The 21,044-nt window shown below is 39.6% G+C and overlaps 1 protein-coding gene across 3 annotated transcripts in view; it reads right to left on the bottom strand.

Moving 5' to 3' along the window:
• Nucleotides 1-21,044, bottom strand: part of dennd1b (DENN/MADD domain containing 1B) — a 325,846-nt gene that overhangs the window by 52,794 nt on the left and 252,008 nt on the right. For all 3 annotated transcript variants that reach the window (XM_059984700.1, XM_059984699.1, XM_059984702.1), the window contains 2 exons: nucleotides 15,724-15,849; nucleotides 2,897-2,998 (listed from right to left, as the gene is read on the bottom strand). In XM_059984700.1, the coding sequence (XP_059840683.1) occupies nucleotides 2,897-2,998; nucleotides 15,724-15,849 (228 nt within the window). The remainder of the gene's footprint in view (nucleotides 1-2,896; nucleotides 2,999-15,723; nucleotides 15,850-21,044) is intronic.

Here is a 21,044-nt window from a genome sequence, read left to right as displayed (position 1 = left end):
TTATGCTCCCTCAGTTCCTCTGGGTTGACAGAAGCGAGGGATAAAGCAGTGAGCCAACTTCACATTCCACCCACAAGTTCTGCATCTCTACCCACCAAGAACTTCTCCATTGAGCATTTACCTATCTCCCCGTAAAGCTAATTGCCTCAACTACTCTGTGACCCAAATTTAAACCACACTCTAGAAGAATTCCTCTTGAACTCCCTATTGGAGTTATTAATGAAAGTCATAATCAGGACCCCTCCCAAGAAGTGGAAGCATCCTCCCCAAGGCCTGGCTGGCATCTGTCATCATAATTTTGAAGATCCCTAATGGCCACTGTTATGCTTTGCAACTCCAAAAAAAAGCTAATTGAAAGAAAAGCATGGAGCAGGAGATAACTCGTGTACACTTCCTTCTTACTTTACTGAGGTGTGCACATATGACATGGTGGCATAATGACATATGCCCTTCATATATACGTCTTACATACAACCTGTAGCAGGTGAGACTTGTGACTGTGAAGCAATCTCAGGATCTGGGGCCTCTTCCTTGGTGGTTGTAGGAGTTGACTTTGGAACTTTGGGAAGTGGTTTCGACAGCTCTGGACACCTTTCTTTTGGACGTGTTGGCATCCCGAGGAAGCTGCTCAATCTATCCCAGGCCACCAGACAAAGCTATGAGCTAATGCTTTTATTTTGACCTTGCCTAGATGACTGACATGTAGCTCCTCGAACACTTAAGCTTTCAGCTTGGATGGTACGGCAACTGTGAGTCCCCACAGAAGGCAACCCATGTTAAAAGCAAGCTCACCCTGGTGCTGGTAAAGATGGGAGAAATTGAATTTCTGCTGTACATTCCAGTCACTTTGGGTGGACATGTAGAACTGAGAGTGTGGGGCCTTTTCTGGTTTTCCTTTTGATCATCTCTACTGTAATCACTGGCACGTGGCCAAAAGGTTAAGGTGTTTGCCTAGTGATCTGAAGGTCGCTAGTTCGAGCCTTGGCTGACGCTGTGTGTGTCCTGAAGCAAGGCACTTAACCACACATTGCTCTGCGGTGACACCAGTGCCAAGCTGTATGGGTCCTAATGCCCTTCCCTTGGACAACATCGGTGGCATGGAGAGGGGAGACTTGCAGCTTGGGCAACTGCCGGTCTTCCATTAAAAAAAACCTTGTCCAGGCTTGTGTCCTGGAAACTTTCCAAGGCGCAAATCCATGGTCTATCAAGACTAATGGAGGCCTACCTACCTACTGTAATAGAGTGATTTTTGATGTACATTAGGGAGAATATGTCAAAAGTAGTATCCTATTTTTGTAAATTTTTTCAAGTACAACAGAACAATTCATCAGCATTTCCATGATTAGGTATCCTTTTGAATTTGATCTTGTAATTGTGTTCTCCAAAAATTGGAACCCATCTCTATATTTGTGCTGCAGTTAGTGAAACACCCTTTTGTGGATTGAAAATGAACACTAATTGTTCTAAGTAGTAATGAAGATAAACTCCCTCCCATACAAGTTCTGGCTGAAATGTTTTACCAGACTCATGGCCTCTCTGTCAATCCATATGTAATTTTTCCCAACTGCGGTAAGACTGTCATGCAAAGGCTATGGATGTTCATTTCCCTCATGACATGTGAAATGACCGCATCTACATTCCTTAAGGAGAGGAATAACAGACAAGCTTCAAAGAATAAGGTGGACCACAACGTGTGAGTACAGTGTCTGACGTCACCATTTCCTTTTGTGTTCTGGAACATCACCTCACACTGCTTTGACCATTGTCATTTCTTCCCAATCAGTAGTAATGAATTCAAGGGGTGGAGCACAGTAGCCCCACAATGTTGGCCCTTCTGCTTTAACTACATACAAGACCAATGTGGTCCATTGGTTACTGTATTTCACTGTTACAAATGTCATTATCTTTTCTCCAGTGTAAGTTCTTAGTTGGTTATCTGCAGGTTTCAGTTCAGTATCTTTGAACTTTAAGGTTAAAAGGGAAGCCTTTTAGGACTGAGATGAGGAAAAACTTCTTCACACAGAGAGTGGTGAATCTGTGGAATTCTCTGCCACAGGAAACAGTTGAGGCTGGTTCATTGGCTATACTTAAGAGGAAGTTAGATATGGCCCTTGTGGCTAAAGGGATCAGGGGGTATGGAGAGAAAGCAGGTACAGGGTTCTGAGTTGGATGATCAGCCATGATCATACTGAATGGCGGTGCAGGCTCAAAGGGCTGAATGGCCTACTCCTGCACCTATTTTCTATGTTTCTAAATATTTTACTTTTCAAACTCATTTTGTGAAATGACTGCAATAGCTAAGCCAGTGTCCAATTCCATTTTAACTGATTCACTTCTGGTGTAAGCCATAGTCGTCGTCTCTTGTTAGTTTTCACATTGTAACTCTCAAGGCTACGTAGTCCATTGTCACTCTCATTACAATCAGATTTTTCTATCAACAGCATACAGGTTCGTGCTCTTTTTGAAACTGCAACTTGATTTTTTAGCTTTTTCTCTTCCTTGTGCAGTCCATTTATTTTTGTCTGCCCGACATGTTCTTTGTATGTTTCCTACTTTATTGCATTTTCTGCAAGTTCCACCTTTAAACCTGCATTAGTCAGGTGTACAAGTCCCTGCACAATGGCAACATAATTTGTATGTCGTGTTCATTCCTGAAAGCTCCAGCATTGTATCTCACTCCCTTTTTTGGCACAATTTCAGCATTTCTACAGCCTGTGGAAGTATACTTGCAATGATCAAGACAACTGTATGGCGCAAAATGAGGCTTTTCAATCTGTGTCAACACTTGCCAAACTCGGACCCTTTTCTGTTCCCAGTGCAGGACTTTTCTCTCCAAGTATATAGTATTGCCCCAGCAGCTTTTCCATATTACAATAAACTTCTGTTTTGATCGTACCTGCTTGAAGAGTTGAAGCTGCACAGCATTTTGAAGGAAGTGTTTTATAGTGCTGGCTCGATGGGCCACATAACTCTCTTCACAAAATGTAATTGGCTCTCCCTGAAATTAAACATTTATAAGAAAATTATTCAAACGCACAATTTTCTTCTTAACAATTCACAGCATGTATATTTCTAATGCTATTGTGTTTTTTTTCCTAAAGAGGACTTGCAATGATCCAGACCAATGTATTATGTTAATAAAAAACAGATTATGTTCTATGTCGTCAAAGCAATGGTTAACAGGGAGCTTAGAAGATTCCATCTTAACACATGAGAAACAAACTTCTCATTACTTAAAATATGTATAAGATGATTGAAACTAACTTCATTTAAAAATATAAAAATAAGTTATAGCGACTTAAGCAGAAAGCAAATTATTAACTGTCCTGCTCTAAAAACAAAAGGATCTGGTACTTTCCCAGCATAGATGACAAATAAACTCTTCATCAGAAGATGGCAGAGTTTGTCACTGAAACATCGGTTATAATTGATACCTGTACCTGGCTGGAAGCCCAAGAGGTTTAGTCATCCTGTTCTAATTTCCATTAAGGAATGGCCATACAATTACACATTAGCAAGTGTGCTTTACTCTTGAACTATTATATTAAATCTGGATATGGATACTGAATCAGTTACTGGTTTGTGCCAGTGAAAAATGTGTGTATAATTGGGCAGAGTGAGTTCGGGTCCTGTATCTCTAAATTAAAAAATAATTAAAAATCTCAGTACCAACTGAAATAGAAACCTCTTGAAGTTAGAAGGGAATACAATGTTTATCGACATAGGTGGAGCACCAACAGTTTAAAAAAAAGCAACTGTTATTTCCCAGGTTCACATAATGCACCTCTTGGTGCAAGATCGGAGAACAGATACAGTCTACTGCCATGGAAACCGACACATACTCTATAGAAAACCCACTTTGATACGCTTGTGGCTCAATTACTGTATAGATTATTTTTGGCTTAACAGTTGGCATTTATATTTGCTTGGCTCATGCCATTTTTTGATAGCTATTTCTCACTGTCTGATTCAAACTGGACAGGACAGCTAAAGCCTAAGAAAGAGGTAGACCAAAACACACCTATGAAACACATAGGACCATCACAGAAAAAACGCACAAACTTTACAGGTTATAGTAACAATCACATCTATATACTCACTCAAAAGGCTTAGCAACTACTGCATATTCTATGGTGCCAGAAATCCTGCTAGTTTTAAATTCTGTTTAACAAATCTGCATGACTTTCAGAAACTCATGATCCAAGGAACTGTTAAACTGCTGCCTTCCGAAGTCAAAGAAGAAGATGCGAAAACATATGAAGAAATGAGCAACTTTTGTGCAAAATATACATTATCTATGTAAGGAATTTAAAAAATGTCACCAAGTGACAATGGCCTAGAACTTCCTCTATATGGGATGAAAGCCAATATGGTCAATGGTTTCAAAAGGGGACTGGATAAAGTGGGGGCATGGGACTGATTGCATTGCTCTGCAGCGAGCTGGAATACACTCAATAGGCTGAAGAGCTCCCTTCAGTACTGTAATACCTTATATCCCAATACAGATAGTTTTATTTTTATTGCAAACATTCAAAAGCAAATGTATGAGATGCTATGAAGGTTTAAACACATGAAGGAAAACCTATCTACAAATTTGCTTGAGGAAAACTAATTACCATTTAAATGGACTGTGCAGCACCACTTTCATATTCTAGATCTGTGCTCCTTTCATAGGACACAGTAAACAATTTTCTTCTGAAATGTAATGGGAGCAATTTATATTTATTGCCAATCTATTAATATTGGCAAGCATTGTCAGATGTTTTCATGCTGATTAACAAGTTAATGTGCTGACTGAAAAGGGTATGGAGGTGGAGAGATAGTAAAAAATCTGTAATAACTTGGTTGCATGTTGTGGAAAAGTAGTTGCAAATTGAGACTTGCTGTATACCAATGAAATACTTCATATTTAATATGTTACGAAAATGGAGAAATAAACTAAAAACAGGAAAGTTTCAATTTAGATGTTGTAAAACAGTCTATAAATAATCTAGAGATGATCCAAATGATAAGGACCCTCCCATGCATCAAATAACTTCAAACGTGAAACAGCTATTTGAATAATATACATACTTTTGAATCACCTTGAAATGCAAATGTAAGTTGTATGCAAGATAAAATGCACAAAAAATGGGGTTGTGAAGGTTTCTTTGAATCTTAATGTTTATTCATAATACATTATAATAAATCATTACAAAAGCCCATATTTCTGTCAGGTAGACAGAAAATGATAATGTAATGGAAATTGCAAAGACTCTCTGGAGTATGGTTTTCATTGCTGGCTGCACTCAAAGGACACTATAAAAGAAGCCAAAATTCCAAATGTGATGTTAATAGCGATTCATACAATCATGGAGTGGGAACAACATTAACAATCTTTGCACTATAGTTTGCAATCCATCAACAATCAACTACTATTAAGGCCAACGAGTAGCTTTTAAATACAAACAAAGCAGTGACCTACAATGGGAAGGAAAAAAATATTACTCTAGATTAATTACAATGCATTAAGATGACAAAATTGGGCTTGTTCTACTTCACATTCTAACTGCTGAAAATTCTTCAGTAAGGTGAATTAAAAAGGTCCACCTTAGTAATTAAAACTAGATCAAGATGGCAGATAATTACAATTTTCAGATGGTTTATTAAGAAAACTCTGCAGATCTGTGACAAAGGCAGAAAATGCTCGAAACGCTCAATGGGTCAGGCAACATTCGGAGAAAGAGAGATTGTGTCCATGTTTCAAATCAAAGACACCGTCAGAACTGGGAAAAAGAGAAAACAATCTACATCTTTCCCAGGTATGATTAAACATTTTTGATCTGAAATGTTAACTCTTGTTTCTCACTTCTGTAGATGCTGCCTGATCTGCTGAAAGTTTCCAGCATCTTCCGCTGTTTTCATTCATTTTTCAGGATCTGAGCGCCTCTAGAATGGTCAGGATTTACTACCCATCCCAATTGCTCCAGAAATGTTGGTGGTGATTTGCCTTTATGATCTACCTCAGGATAGAGTAGGAGTTGGAGGATGAACAAACAGGCTGCCGTGGTCCTTTTTGCTGGTACAGCTTAGTGGTTTGGGAGCAGCTTCCGTAAATATCTGCAATGCATTTTGGAGTGGACACGATAGTGAAGGGAATTAATGTTTAGAATGGACAGGGTGCCAAACAAATTGGAAACACTGGCCTGGATGTGCTGAAGTTTCTTGAGCATTGCTCTCATCTGGACTTGTACCTTTTGGACAATTGAAAGGCATAGACCTGACAGGAGGTGAATCACTTGCTAATGGATACCAAGCCTACAATGTGCACAGTGTTTGTATAGCTGACTCTGTAGTTTCTATCAGCAATCAGACAGAGGATGTTAAGATTAGTTGTTAATAGAGTTGATGTAGCGCTGGAGACAGTCAATGCTGACACTTCTGTGGTGTAAATGTTAATTGCTACTTATCAGTCTGTGCCTGAAAATTATCCAGGTCTTGCTGCTTGCACTGACTGCTGATTGCATAATAGTCATTTCCATTTGAACAGCCATTTATGACTGATCTAAGGACATTGGTTAAACACCTGAAAGTGTTTGGCCCTGGGACACTGCATGAGGAACTCCTCCAATGATGTCCTGGACCCATGATGAGTAAATTTCAAGAACAATCCTCGGTTGTGGGAGGCATGCCTTCAGCCAATGGAATGCATTTTCTTTTATGCTTGTTGACATCAGTTTTCTTAGTGCACATTGATGCTGCTCTGAGTCAAATGCTGTCTTTGTGTTCCAAACAAATTTCTGTGCCATGTTTGGACCAAAACTGCGAAGGATTTGAAGCCGTGTGATCTTGGGGAGAATCTACACTGTGCACTAGTGTTGGGAGGATTGTTGGCGAGCATCACTTGATAGCAACATTGGCAACAACTTCCAACACTTTGCTGATGATCAAGAGTCCATTATTGATTTGGGTAAGAATTTGATAAACTGGATTTGTCCTGCTATTTTTGTGAAAAGATATAACTGAGCAATCAACTATATTGTTAGGATTCTGTCAGTTGTAATGGTATTGGAGCTGTTTGGCTAGAGATATTCTGGATTGTAAATCACTGCAGTGCTGATCTACAATGAAAGTATCCATAAATCTGTCAGAATCCATGTCATTTATTTCTGCTGCTTGCTGGCACAACGTTAAATTTGTGTATTTGTGTAACTGGCTGGTTTTCATCCTTCCAACCCAAAAGGTTTAAAGTTAAGAATCCTGTATATGGATAAATCTTACTTTGACAAAATTAATTTAGTCTGTAAATTAGTTGTGAAATTACAGCAGGAGCTTGGAATGCAGTTAATGCAGAGGGACTCTCTTGTTATCTTATAGGGGAGTGAGCAGTAGTATTATTCAATTTTTGATGCTGAAGTAGCATATCAAAGGTTGACCTCGTGCTGGCAAAGACAGGGCCATGTTAATCATAAAACATGGGCTTCTCTTCACTGAAAACTGACAAGTGAAGCCATTTATCAGCCTACCCAGGGCCACGTTTCTGCAGGGGAGCACAACTTCCAAATCTAAAGTAGGGCTTCAAAGACACAATGAATGGAAAACAACTACAAATATGCTTTCCTTAAAATAATTTTATATACACTCCCTTATTTCAGTATTTTAACTGTGCAGATAAATATATGGGAGCCAAGAAATTTAGGTAGAAAAATTCAAGCCTATTATTTATTTTATTTAGACATACAGCAAGGAATAGGCCTTTCTAGTCCTTTGAGCCATGCCAGCAGCAATCACCAATTTTTAACTCTAGCCCAGGGATTTCCAACCTGGGGTCCATGGGTCGCTTGTTTAATGGTGTTTGTCTATGCCATAAAAAAGGTTGGCAACCCCTAATCTAGCCTAATTACAAGATATTTCACAATGACCAATTAACCTACTAAGTGGTACGTCTTTGGAATATGGGAGTACTTGGAAGAAACCTAGACATTATACGTGGATGAAGTACCAACTCCTGCTGGGATTGAGCTCTGAACTCCAGCGACCTGAACTGTAATAGTGTCCTGCTAACTGCTACATTAACATGGCACCAGAGTTGTTGCAACCATGAGCATTTATCTGACACATTGAACTCAGAGAAGCATCCAACGGGGTTTCTCTGCAGAGTGTTCAAACAAAGTTGTTTCCACAACGTGCCTGATGTACACAGTACAAGCAGGAGATCTGGAAGGCACAGGATCGAGGAACCAATGTGTAATATGCTGCAAAAGGGATACAGATACCCAACAGGATCCAGCTGGTACAGAGCTAATGGAAGTGCTGTAGATTGTGGGGTAGCACTGGATACCATAGTTAGTGGTGCCGCTGCATAGCTCCTGTTACCCATGGTCAATCATGACTGCTGCCTATGAGGAGTTTGCACGTTGTCCCTCTGACTGCCTGCTTTTTCCCTGGGTCATACCACATCCTAATGATGTGCATGTTGGTGGGTTAATTGGCCACTGTACATTACTCATGTAGGTGGGCTATAAGAGGGAAATTGATTGGTATTTGGGGGGGGGATGGGGGCGGGGGAGTGAACAAATTACAAGGAAATAGTGGGGAGAATGGTGAATGGGATTAACAGGAATCTCTGCAAGGCAGCACAGATTTGAAAGGCTGAATGCACTCCAATGAAATATGGTTGGGGCTCCATCGTGACTGCAATTTAATATTATTCCAGTATACAGTTATTTCAATGATAGCTTGATCCATGAAAGCAGCTTTCCAACTTTACATTAAAATTTATTTTGATGATGCACTGTGTAATAAATCATTTCTTCAAACTGAAATGATGTACTTCAAAAATAACAATATAAAATCAAAACAACCTTCAGCAAAACAAGCTTATTGCAATAAAATAGCCTGAAGCAACAAGGGCTTGAAAGGATTAAAGTTTTTATAAATATATTTTTTCTCATCACTATGATATTCAGACAGTTATTTCAAAGCTATCTGCAAGTCTGACCCTCAAAATGGGAACATTCATATTTGAAGTGTGTCAGTATTATGAACACAGACAATACCCCTTTAATCTTTGAGAGGATGAAAACTTTACATGTTGTAACATTCTGATACAAATGGATACATTTTTTGGCTGTGTTTCAGAGTTCTGGCAGTTAATAGCACTGGGAATTACTGCTGCCAAGACCTATTACACATGACTTCTTCCCCATTGAGGAATACCAAAATGTTGTCAGTAAAAACTCTGAACTGTAGATCAGATTATTCAAAGAAAAACCATTAAAAGCAAACTCCAATAGGTACTTTTCTCCCTTTCTAGAGTTGGATCAGGAGCTTAGTGTTCAAATCCAGTTTCTATTCAAAGCAAAAGCACAAGAAGAAGAAAAATCAAACAAGCCTTTCTTTTTTAATAGTATTTTTAGTACTGAAGAAAATAGGAAAAAAGAAAATAGACAGCAAACTAGACTAAATACAAGCTATCTTTTTTACCTGTGAGATTTGTGTCTGTATCTAACGTGGAATGATTTTTTTAAGCTTAGAATAAGACTAAGTAGCTTTAATCACCTGCTGGAAAATGTTGCTACCAAGCACTAAATTAGCTGCAATTCAACATCAAAAGGGCAACTCATGTGGGGCTCACAAAATGGCTGCTGCTCTGACAAGGTCTAAGCATGGTCTTAAAAGAACAGCAAGTGATGGAAAAACAGAACGGATTCACGAGAAGTGACAGAGGATGGTTTCAAGATGCTTAACTATGGGGCCCACAGTTACAGGTTGGAAGAAAGGTGAACGTATAAGAGGCACAGAGAAATTGAAAGTTGGCAGACAGGGTCATGGCTATAAATTCACAGAAAAATAGCCGCGAAATGGCAAGATGGTAATTAATAAAGATATTAAGGGACTAGGAAGCACCTTCAATCATATATGGTGCAGAATAATGCAAAGGTGAATATATCACATGGAGAATAGGCTAACAAAGAAAACACTGGCACTCACAGCACGTGTAAAGAAACCAAATTGGAACAATCTTGCTGGCATGTACTTCTTGTCTACAATATCTTGTCAAGATGCAGAGGGCTTACCTAGCTGCCCCAGAACTCTGATGTAACCTGAGAGGTGGTGAAACTTCCATAGATGTATTGAAGCCCTACCTATAAGACATCTGAAAAAGTAGTGAAAGCTGGCAAAGGCCCAAAACTGGTGAGTGTTTCAAAATATCCATCACTCAGATGCCGATACAAATGATTAAAAATAGAATCACTTTTCAAAATAATGGGTGAATTTTTCAAGAATAATTAAGAATGGTACACAAAAATAATTGAGACTGAATTGCTTTCCTCTGGATTCTGTTTACGATGGTCAACAGTGAAAGCAAACAAGAGCAGATCATTTGGCCCCTGCTGGTGCCTCTGCTTTTCCATCAGGTGACAGCAGACCTTAATCCACAGTGCCACATTCACCCGAAATCCATATCCTGGTCATGGGGTGGTGCATATTTAATTAGCAACCTTCACTGACTGATGAAGTCACTGTGATCACAGACCAGGTAACAAAACGAACTGACCCAATAGATGTGTCACAGAACAGTAGAACTTCAGTCAAAAAACTGAAGAGTCAGTATGCTTTATAAACCAAGTGTTGTATTCAGAATGTATTGAAATAAAAATGTCCAAGAAATATTGAGATTCTCTCGCATTTTATGCATTACTTTTTTTTCATATCCCAGCAGTTCCATTTTTGCTCAGTAAATCACACAGATCTGAATGGTTCCAAATCAAATCCTGAGCAGCAATGATAGAACTGTCCTCAGTCACACCAGTCTGGATAGGAACGTGAGTCCTCCAGAATGACAGACACAAGGGAAAATCGGGAGAAGATTTCACACAGAGCAAGGGGAATATAATGTTCAGCGTACAAAAACTAAACATAACGGAACTCAGTTCCCAAAGTCCAAAGAGAAAGGTCAGAAAAACGTGTATTGTCATTCGAACTCATGAACCAATTTATTTACCTTCATGGATATTTGTCATGGAAAAAAAGGATTTTTTTAAACAATAATTTCCTGCATTTTGGGATATGAAGAGTTAAGAGCAGCTCCATGATCTGCTGGCACCAAAAATGCATGCTTTCTAAGTCTTCTGATAGAACCGAAGAAGCCAGTATAATGCATCAACAATTCTCTTCATTCATTAGGAACTAGAATGCTTTCTAGGCTTTTGTCCCAGAGGAAACCCAATCAAGATTTTAAAATAAGCCTTTCTTTTCATTCATTGGATTACCAGCACCATGTTTTACTTAACAACTAAATAAACAACAGACTCCAAGATGGGAATGAGTCACTTTTCTTCCATATAATTGGTTCAAGGTACATTAGCTCATACTGCAGCATCCTTCCCCTCATGCACTGATCTCTTACTGCTCCCAATTATTAAAAAGCAACAAAACACTGGCTCATTTTCTTCTGATAGAAAACTGACACAGACAAGGAAATACTCTACAAACAATTTAGGCAAAGCTAATTATTGCACATGAAAAAAACCGAGTTCATGTATCCTGCAGAGACATGATGAGTATTTCAAGAACTGTACATAAGCAGCAGAGTAAGTATATAGAACACACATGTAGCCCGTAAAACAATGCTGTTGAAGCACCACTTGTACCAGCATTTTCTAAATATGAGGAATGAATGGGCAATTACTAAATTCCGATATGAACTTTGATGACCTCCTGTGACATTGCTCAATGGGGATGATTGACAATAGACAGTAGGTGCAGGAGTAGGCCATTCGGCCCCTAGCCAGCACCGCCATTCACTGTGATCATGGCTGATCATACACAATCAGTACCCCGTTCCTGCCCTCTCCCCATATCCCTTGACCCCGCTATCTATAAGAGCTCTATCTAACTCTCTCTTGAATGCATCCAGAGACTTGGCCTCCACTGCCTTCTGGGGCACAGCATTCCACATATCCACCCTCTCTGGGTGAAAAAGTTTTTCCGCATCTCTGTTCTAAATGGCCTACCCCTGATTCTTAAACTGTGGCCTCTAGTTCTGGACTCACCCATCAGCGGGAACATGCTTCCTGCCTCCAGTGTGTCCAATCCCTTAATAATCTTATATGTTTCAATCAGATCCCCTCTCATCCTTCTAAATTCCAGTGTATACAAGCCCAGTCACTCCAATCTTTCAACATATGACAGTCTCGCCATTCCAGGAATTAACCTTGTGAACCTATGCTGCACTCCCTCAATAGCAAGAATGTCCTTCCTCAAATTTGGAGACCAAAACTGCACACAATATTCCAGGTGGGGTCTCACCAGGGCCCTATACAGCTGCAGAAGGACCTCTTTACTCCTATACTCAATTCCTCTTGTTATAAAGGCCAGCATGCCATTAGCTTTCTTCACTGCCTGCTGTACCTGCATGCTTGCTTTCATTGACTGATGTACAAGAACACCTAGATCTCGTACTTCCCCTTTTCCTAACTTGACTCCATTTAGATAGTAATCTGCCTTCCTGTTCTTGCCACCAAAGTGGATAACCTCACATTTATCCACATTAAACTGCAACTGCCATATATTTGCCCACTCACCCAACCTGTCCAAGTCACCCTGCATTCTCATAAAATCCTCCTGACATTTCACACTGCCACCCAGCTTTGTGTCATCAGCAATTTTGCTAATGTTACTTTTAATCCCTTCATCTAAATCATTAATGTATATTGTAAACAGCTGCGGTCCCAGCACCGAACCTTGCGGTACCCCACTGGTCACAGCCTGCCATTCCGAAAGGGACCCGTTAATTGCTACTCTTTGTTTCCTGTCAGCCAGCCAATTTTCAATCCATGTCAGTGCTCTGCCCCCAATACCATGTGCCCTAATTGTGCCCACTAATCTCCTATGTGAGACTTTATCAAAAGCTTTCTGGAAGTCCAGGTACACTACATCCACTGGCTCTCCCTTGTCTATTTTCATAGTTACATCCTCAAAAAACTCCAGAAGATTAGTCAAACGTGATTTTTCCTTCATAAATCCATGCTGACTCGGACTGATCCTTCTACTGCTATCCAAATGTGTCGTAATTTCCTCTTTTATAATTGACTCCAGCATCTTTCCCACCACTGATGTCAGGCTAACTGGTCTATAATTCCGTTTTCTCTCTCTCTCCTTTCTTGAAAAGTGGGATAACATTAGCCACCCTCCAATCATCAGGAACTGTTCCTGAATCTATAGAAGATTGGAAAATGATTACCAATGCGTCCATGATTTCTAGAGCCACCTCTTTAAGTACCCTGGGATGCAGACCATCAGGTCCCGGGGACTTACCAGCCTTCAGACTCAACAGTCTATCCAACACTGTTTCTTGCCTAATATAAATTTCCTTCAGTTCATCCTTTACCCGAGTTCCTTTGGCCACTATTACATCTGGGAGATTGTGTCTTCCCTCGTGAAGACAGATCTAAAGTACCTGTTCAACTCGTCTACTATTTCCTTGTTCCCCATAATAAATTCACCCGTTTCTGTCTTCAATGGCCCAATTTTAGTCTTAACTATTTTTTTGCTATTTACATACCTAAAGAAGCTTTTACAATCCTCCTTTATATTCTTGGCTAGTTTACCTTTGTACCTCATTTTTTCTTGGCGTATTGCCTTTTTTGTTATCTTCTGTTGCTCTTTGAAAGCTCCCCAGTCCTCCAGTTTCGCGCTCATCTTTGCTATGTTATACTTCTTGGTAACAGTCTTGAATACAATGCACATGATACCAATGCAAATCTACAGACACATTTAATGAAAAAGTCATCCAACTAGTATCATATGTGTCCCTTGTCTGGGACCATGTATTGGGTTGAATTTTAGAACAGGAGAAAGAAGCTGAGGGCTTGCACCATCCACACTGTGCACCAGTATAGTGCTGCAGTACTCCTAGGAACAGTGTTTAAAAATTTAATCATGATCCACACTCATCTGACACAGTGATCTCAGTACAGAGTGTTTCTGATATTGCTGGTAAATGCTTTTAAATTGGAAGGAACCTATAAGATTTTATCAACTCACTGAGAGTGGACACAGTCGACTTTTGTTCTTTTTTTTTAAATCTTGACATATTGAAGAACTACACACTAAGCATATTTAGTAATTAAGGAACTTCAATGTACTGGTTCTGCATATTTCACATATGCACAACCAGAAAGTGGCCACTGCAACACAAAATTCAGAGATCCTGAAAGACCGAGGTCTTGCAAACTGTAATTCACTGTATTTCAAAATCAATATAAGATGCAGGCAAATTCATCCATACCATCCAAAATTACTTTCTCCACCCAGTTGCTTACATAAAAAAATTAAAGTCTTCCTTTTTATCAGTTATTTTTGTAGTTATTAACTTTTTACTTCAATTACTGCCATTTCACGGAAGGAGGTTATAAACCAACCTCCGAGCAGCATTTCACACATGCGTGCACGCAATTTGTCAACAGCAACCAGGCATACTCAACACCCAGTCAGAGAAAATTCCCACTTCTAGGCAGGTTGCAAACAGAATACGTCGATGTGGTGGAATTTCGTTATGGCAGTTCTAAAGATATAAAACCAATTTTAAGGGAAGTTTAACACTTTTAATTAAATTGAAGTGAGTATTCCCGTTATGGGAATGATTCTCACACATACCCAACAGCATTCTTTAATGTAATTTATATTATTCTTTCTTCCATCAATTTGCAAGTCTGCTCACTGGTTTTGTCTTTCCATTTATCATTGGATTTCCAAACATTGGCTGCCAGCAGATTCAGGAGAGGCTGTAAGTCCTTTAGATATCTAACCTATGAACTCTTTTGATTTGATTACCAACATTTCTGATGTTTGGGTGAAACTTGGAAATCATTCATGTTTGCCAATTTTCAAAGTAAAAATCAATTTCAGGTATTTAAAATCAAATAGATATATATTTTTATTTGAATACATCACTGAATATTACCTCGACTTACTTTCCACCCCTTTATTGATTATTCCTGTAATAGTGTGATATCTTTCCCATGCGCAAGGACAGAAAAGAATAATAACATTACATCACAAAGGACAATCACCACTGATAATCGACAGAACTTAACTCTAACACACAAGGTTCTCAGGTTTCTGAAAGAAAACAATTCTGCTTCCTTCACCCAAACTCTCTCCTACTAATGAAGCAATTCCCTGATAAGTAACACATTAAGTATTTGTTAAATCTCATAGAAACACTTTAACTTAGATGAAGATCTAAGAATTAAAAATTATCTGAGAGTATTGTGGACAGGCTGTTTTGAATAAGTATAAGTCTAATATGGTGACATGGCCTAACATATTATAACACGAGATTAATCTGACATTTGAACAAGCCAAGTACAACAGTGGTATGATTATTCTCCTTCAATCATTGAACAGGTCATCATGCAAAAAATCCTCACATAAAAATACTGTTAAAATTGTATTTCTCTTAATGTAGAAGTGTAAACTTCTTGCCAGACCCAATGGATAACTAGTGGAATTTCCAGGAAGCCAGGGTGGTAACATGGTAAAACCTAGCAGCAAATGGTCGAGCAGAATGTAAGTGTGAAGAAGATTCAAAACCTGAGATGAAATCATGGACATGGAGCTGCAGGAGAACAATATCGTCATGAAACCAAATCTAAAGACTGCTCACTTCTCCAATGCACGTTTAAACCAAAAGTTAATATAACAATGGAGATCTTTTCATTTGTAGATACTTACAGGTTTATATCGTAGTGCATCCCGATAGGAGCCAAATAATGCTGCCTGTGCCTTAAGGAAAGCCCTGGCCACACCATCACCAGTGGCTGTAGACTGCTTCTTCAGTTTGTATTTCAACGATGAGACCTGTAGAAAGAGAATAAATAGAAATTCTGGGTATATTGGTAATCCAAAGGGGAGGCATTCCTCTCTGAATGCTTACAAAATGAAAAGAGAACTGATGAAGAGATTGATGAATAAAAAGAGACTGATGAAAGCTTGCTAAGACATAGTGTGCAATGCAGTGACTATGGTAAGGAAACCAGTGAGCAAAGAGTGATAGTGTAGTTTTAGTTTTAAAAATTTAGTTGAATAAATTTTATTAATTGCATTCATTAAATTCAGGTAAGGCACGTCATGGAAGGTGACGTGGTGCAGTTGCAGTATATGGGAATTGATGGAAGCCACTGTGATCCATGGCAACAATATCTACTGTGCCTGCCTCAGAGTTGATGAGCTGAAGTCTCAGATTGGGAGAGCAATGATCAGAGACGGAGTATTACCATTTTGCAACCATGTCTCTACCGTGGCTAAGTGTGGAAATGAAATATTCCAGGCAAAATGATGTTGCCCAACGTCCAACAAAGGAAGAGGATGAAGGCCAGAAATGGCTGAAAACATTGGTGGGAATTGTTTATAGGTCCCTAAACAGCTCTAGTAATTCAGGAATTGTAGAAATCAAGAAATTAGAGTCACATGTTACAAGAACAGTGCAACATTCCTTAGGGGAATTTAATACACATTGAGGCCAAATTCCCAGTGGAAAATATAAGGAAAGGTTTTCTACGCAAGTATCTCGCAGAAGCAGAGCAGACCTGATGGGCCAAATAGCCTAATTTTGCTCTAATATCTTATAGTCTATGGGCACATTAAAGGAACTATTTATTTTAGATTAAGTATTGTGTGAAGAAAAAGATAAATGATATCATGTGGAAAAGGGACCTTCAAAGAAGGGTGACTGTAATATGCTATATTTTACTAAAGTGGACTAAAATGATTTAGTTTTATCTGAAAATAGGATTCTAAACTTTAGCAAAACAATCTATGATGATATGAAGTACGAGTTGGCTGCAGACTATGTTAAAACACACAAGAGTAATTGAGCAAAGACTAATACTTAAAGGATTATTACATGACTTACTGCAAATACATATTCCCCCAAGACAGGAAAAAATACACAGGAAAAGTTGTCCAGCTGTTGCGAACATGATAAATTAAAGACAGTATTAAATCAAAGAAAAAGGCTTATAATGTTGCCAGAAAGAGCAGTAAGCTTGAGGATTGGGAAGGAAAACAGATTTTTGAGAATAATTTTATGAGAAATAAAGACGGCCTATTCTTCAATAGATATGTAAAATGAAAAAAGATCAGCAAAGCTATCGTTGGTCTCTTACGTACGGAGACTGCAAAAATTATTTGTTGAATAGGGAGAAATTAAACTTATACTTTTTTGACTGCATTCATGGAAGATACAGAACACAATCCAGGAGAAGCAAACTAAAAAGGATCGACAGTGCATGAAAAATCTGAAAGAAACAAATGAATGAGATTGGAAACCGATGTTCCTAAGACCTTGGTATCTGCATAACATGTTATGTTTTGTAACTCCCAAACATTAAATGTATTGAAAGAAAAAGAGAGCTAGGAATAACACATGCCTCTTAGTTCTACCTTTAGTGAGGCGCACACTTATGACATGGGTGGCGTCATGACGTATGCCATTCACATACTTTTACATGTTACGCATAATGAATTATGTAAACAAAAATGCTTAATAAAACAATATATTTACAATATTACACAACTATCACTGAAATATTAAATACATAATATTCCTCCCTGCTTAGCTATAAACTCCAACTCAATATAGAATGCATCTCAACTCAAATAGGTAACGTACTACTCTGGAGTTTTTTTATATATATATACACGCACACACTCACTGTATATACACAGTATACTATAAAATGCAATCACTATACAGGTATATGCACCCACAGCATAGTAAATTATAAATTGACCCATTCAGGCCTAAAGATTTCATCAATGTGGAGGATTTCTTATTTTTGTGGGAGAATATCTTTCCTAAAAAGGAGGGGATTCACTTTGCTTGGCAATTGAGGCTTGTGGATGAGAAACAACCTCAAGTTCTGGGGCCTCCTCCTTGGTGGCTATAGGAGTTGACTCTTGGACTACAGGAAGTGGTTCTAAGAGTTCTAACAATTGACTCTGCTCTCCTCAACTGATCAATGTGTCATCTGCACAATTTCCACTGTGTATGAAATGTGGTCCAGTTCTGTCCTTAATCTTTCCAAATACCCACTTTTGGTCACCCTCCCCCGTAGTCCCTCGACATGATTGCTTGTCCAGGAGTGAAACATCAAAACTCTTTGCTTGAGGCACCCTCAATTTGTCTCAGCTGTTTGTCCTGCATACTCCTTCTGAGATAGGGTTTGAGGAGATCCAAGCATCATCTCAAGGGACAATCCAGGAACAGCGTAGTTGGTGAGTTGTTGTAGTGTGTGATGCATTGCGATATGCAAGGAGGAAATTGGTGAGCTTCTGATTCAGTGACAGTGTAGTGTGGTCCGCTGACATTGTTCAAAGTGCATTCTTAGGACCCCAGACAAACCTTACTACCAAGCCATATGAAGCTGAGTACTAAAGTGCAGATGAATGGAATGATTTATATTCACTTTCAGGAGTGACTTTCTGCAACAAACCATCGTCCATTCACACTGACCAAGTGTTCTGGAACAGCAGTCCTTGAAAAGAAGCTTTTCAATACACCAACCGTGTGTGAGGCTGTAGTGGAGGTTGATGGAAGTACTTCTGGGCCCCTTTGTAGCTGCCTCCACTACTGACAAGGAATTTGTGCCCATGAATGGTAACATCAAAATGCAGATGAATCCCCTGCCAGGGCAATGTAGGACTTTCCCTAGAATGGAGGGGTCTGCTGATCTACCCCAGACCATCAGACAAAGCTTTGAGCCAACACTTTCATTTTGACTCCTCCAACAAGTTAGCTTTCAGTTTGGATGGTACAACTACTCTCAGTCCCCACATAAGGCAATCCCCGTCAAGGGCAAGTTCAACCCAGAGCTGGTAAGAATGGGGAACTGGAATTTTTGCTGCACATTACAGCACTGTTGGGTGGCCATGTAGACCTGAGACAGTGCAGGGTCTCTTTTGGTTTCACTTTGAATTATCTCTGCCACAATAGGGAGACCTTCAATTTGCATTAGGAAGATGGTGCTAAACAGTGAATCCTTTGCTTGCATCTTCGGAAACAGCTCAATTTTCATCTTTAATATCTTTATTTTTCCCTTTCAAGGTTCTTTTGAAGACCCTGACCTGGAGTTACATGCAGATTTTGGTTCTTTGCGGGAATGGGACCCGTTCTTGGGATTTCAGTACCGGCCATTGTTTGGCACGCCAAGGGTTCGGCCTATGATTCCAGCTCGTATATGGAAGCCTAAGATCTCAGGGCTCTGGAGACGGGCACATCGAGGGTCGGTGTCACAAGAGGTGACTCATGTGTCATCGGGGGAGACCGGAAAAGCTTTCACTGTGGGACCGAAGACCCGAAATCTTCGTGGGCTGTCAAATGCCGGATGAAATGCGATAGTCTTTGGGATAACTACAAGGTGTGCGTCTCTGCTATCGCCTAGCTCACACTTGTGCTCGGTAGTGGATACGCTTTCTTTTACCGGGGGTGGGAGGGGTGATCATTGTTTGTTGCCGCTTACACATGGGGGGGCTTTGGGGTTCTCATTCATTCATATTTTGGGTCACTTCTGTTTTCATGGATGCTTTGTGAAGAAAAAGCATTTTAGAATGTACATTGTATATATTTCTCTGACATTGAATTGGACCTTTGAACAAGTCAAGAGGAGTGTACTCTTCTGTAAATTTTTTCAGGTATTTCCTTTTCCAAGGGTAACAGGTCAATCCCATCAATATTTCTATGATTAGTTGTCCTCTTGGATTTGATCTTGTAATCGCATCCACCAAGAAGCAGAGCCCATCTCTGCATTCATGCTGCTGCAGTTAGCGGAACACCCTTCCGTGGACTGGAAGTAGACACCAGTGGATGATGAACAGTAATGAGGGTAAACTCTCTCCCATACAAGAACTGGTTGAAATGGTTTGCACATCAAATCAGACTCAAGGCCTTTCAGTCAATCTGTGTACAACTTTTCTCTGCAGCTACAAGGGAAATTAGCTATGGGACATCATTCATTACATGTGACATGACTACACCTATATCATAGGGTGAGGCATTACAGGGAAGCTTCAGTGGACGACGTGGATAATAATGTGTGAGTGCAGAGCCTGACCTCATGATCTTTTTTTGCTTTTTGGAAAGCCACCTCATGCTGTTTTGTCCATCGACATTTCATCTAGACCTGTAGTAACCAGATCAAGTCGCGGATCACAGTAAGCCAAGTTTGGCAGGACACTGCTATAGTAATTGACAAATTCTGAAAGGTACCACAACTGTGACATGCACTTTGCCCCTGGGGCATCCACTACTGCTTGAATTTTCTGAGCACACTTGTGTAAAATCCTTGTGCATCAATGATGTGACCACAGCAAGTAATGCTTGGTTTAAAGAATTCACACTTGCTGTGATGTCCTCTGAGCCCATAACCTTCTAATATTTTTAGCACTGTCTTGAGATTTTGGAGATATTCCTTGTGATCCTTACTGATAACATTACGATCTAGGTAGACTGAGTGCCTGGGCAGCCTTGCAATGCCTGGTCTATAGCTTTCTAATCCAAAAATAAGCCTATTGTATCGATAAAGCCCTTTGTGAGTGTTTATGGTGGAGTCCAGAATGAGGGGTCACAGTTTAAGGATAAAGAGGAAGCCTTTTAGGACCGCGATGAAGAAAAATTTCTTCACACAGAGAGTTGTGAATCTGTAGAATTCTCTGCCACAGGAAACAATTGAGGCCAGTTCATTGGCTATATTTAAGAGGAAGTTAGATATGGCCCTTGTGGCTAAAGGGATCAGGGGGTACGGAGAGAAAGCAGGTACAGGGTTCTGAGTTGGATGATCAGCCATGATCATACTGAATGGCGGTGCAGGCTCGAAGGGCCGAATGGCCTACTCCTGCACCTATTTTCTATGTTTAAACACTTTTCACTCTTCTTCCATCTCCATCTGTAGATAGGCCTCTGTTAATTCCATTTTGATGAAGTGTTTTCCTCCAGAAAAGTTTGCAAAGGTATTCTCTATCCTGGGTAGAGGGTATTCATCTAGTTTTAGTACTGA

This window comes from Hypanus sabinus, chromosome 11 (genome assembly GCF_030144855.1).
Source record: "Hypanus sabinus isolate sHypSab1 chromosome 11, sHypSab1.hap1, whole genome shotgun sequence".
NCBI lineage: Eukaryota > Metazoa > Chordata > Chondrichthyes > Myliobatiformes > Dasyatidae > Hypanus > Hypanus sabinus.
This window is presented reverse-complemented; position numbering and strand designations above follow the sequence as displayed.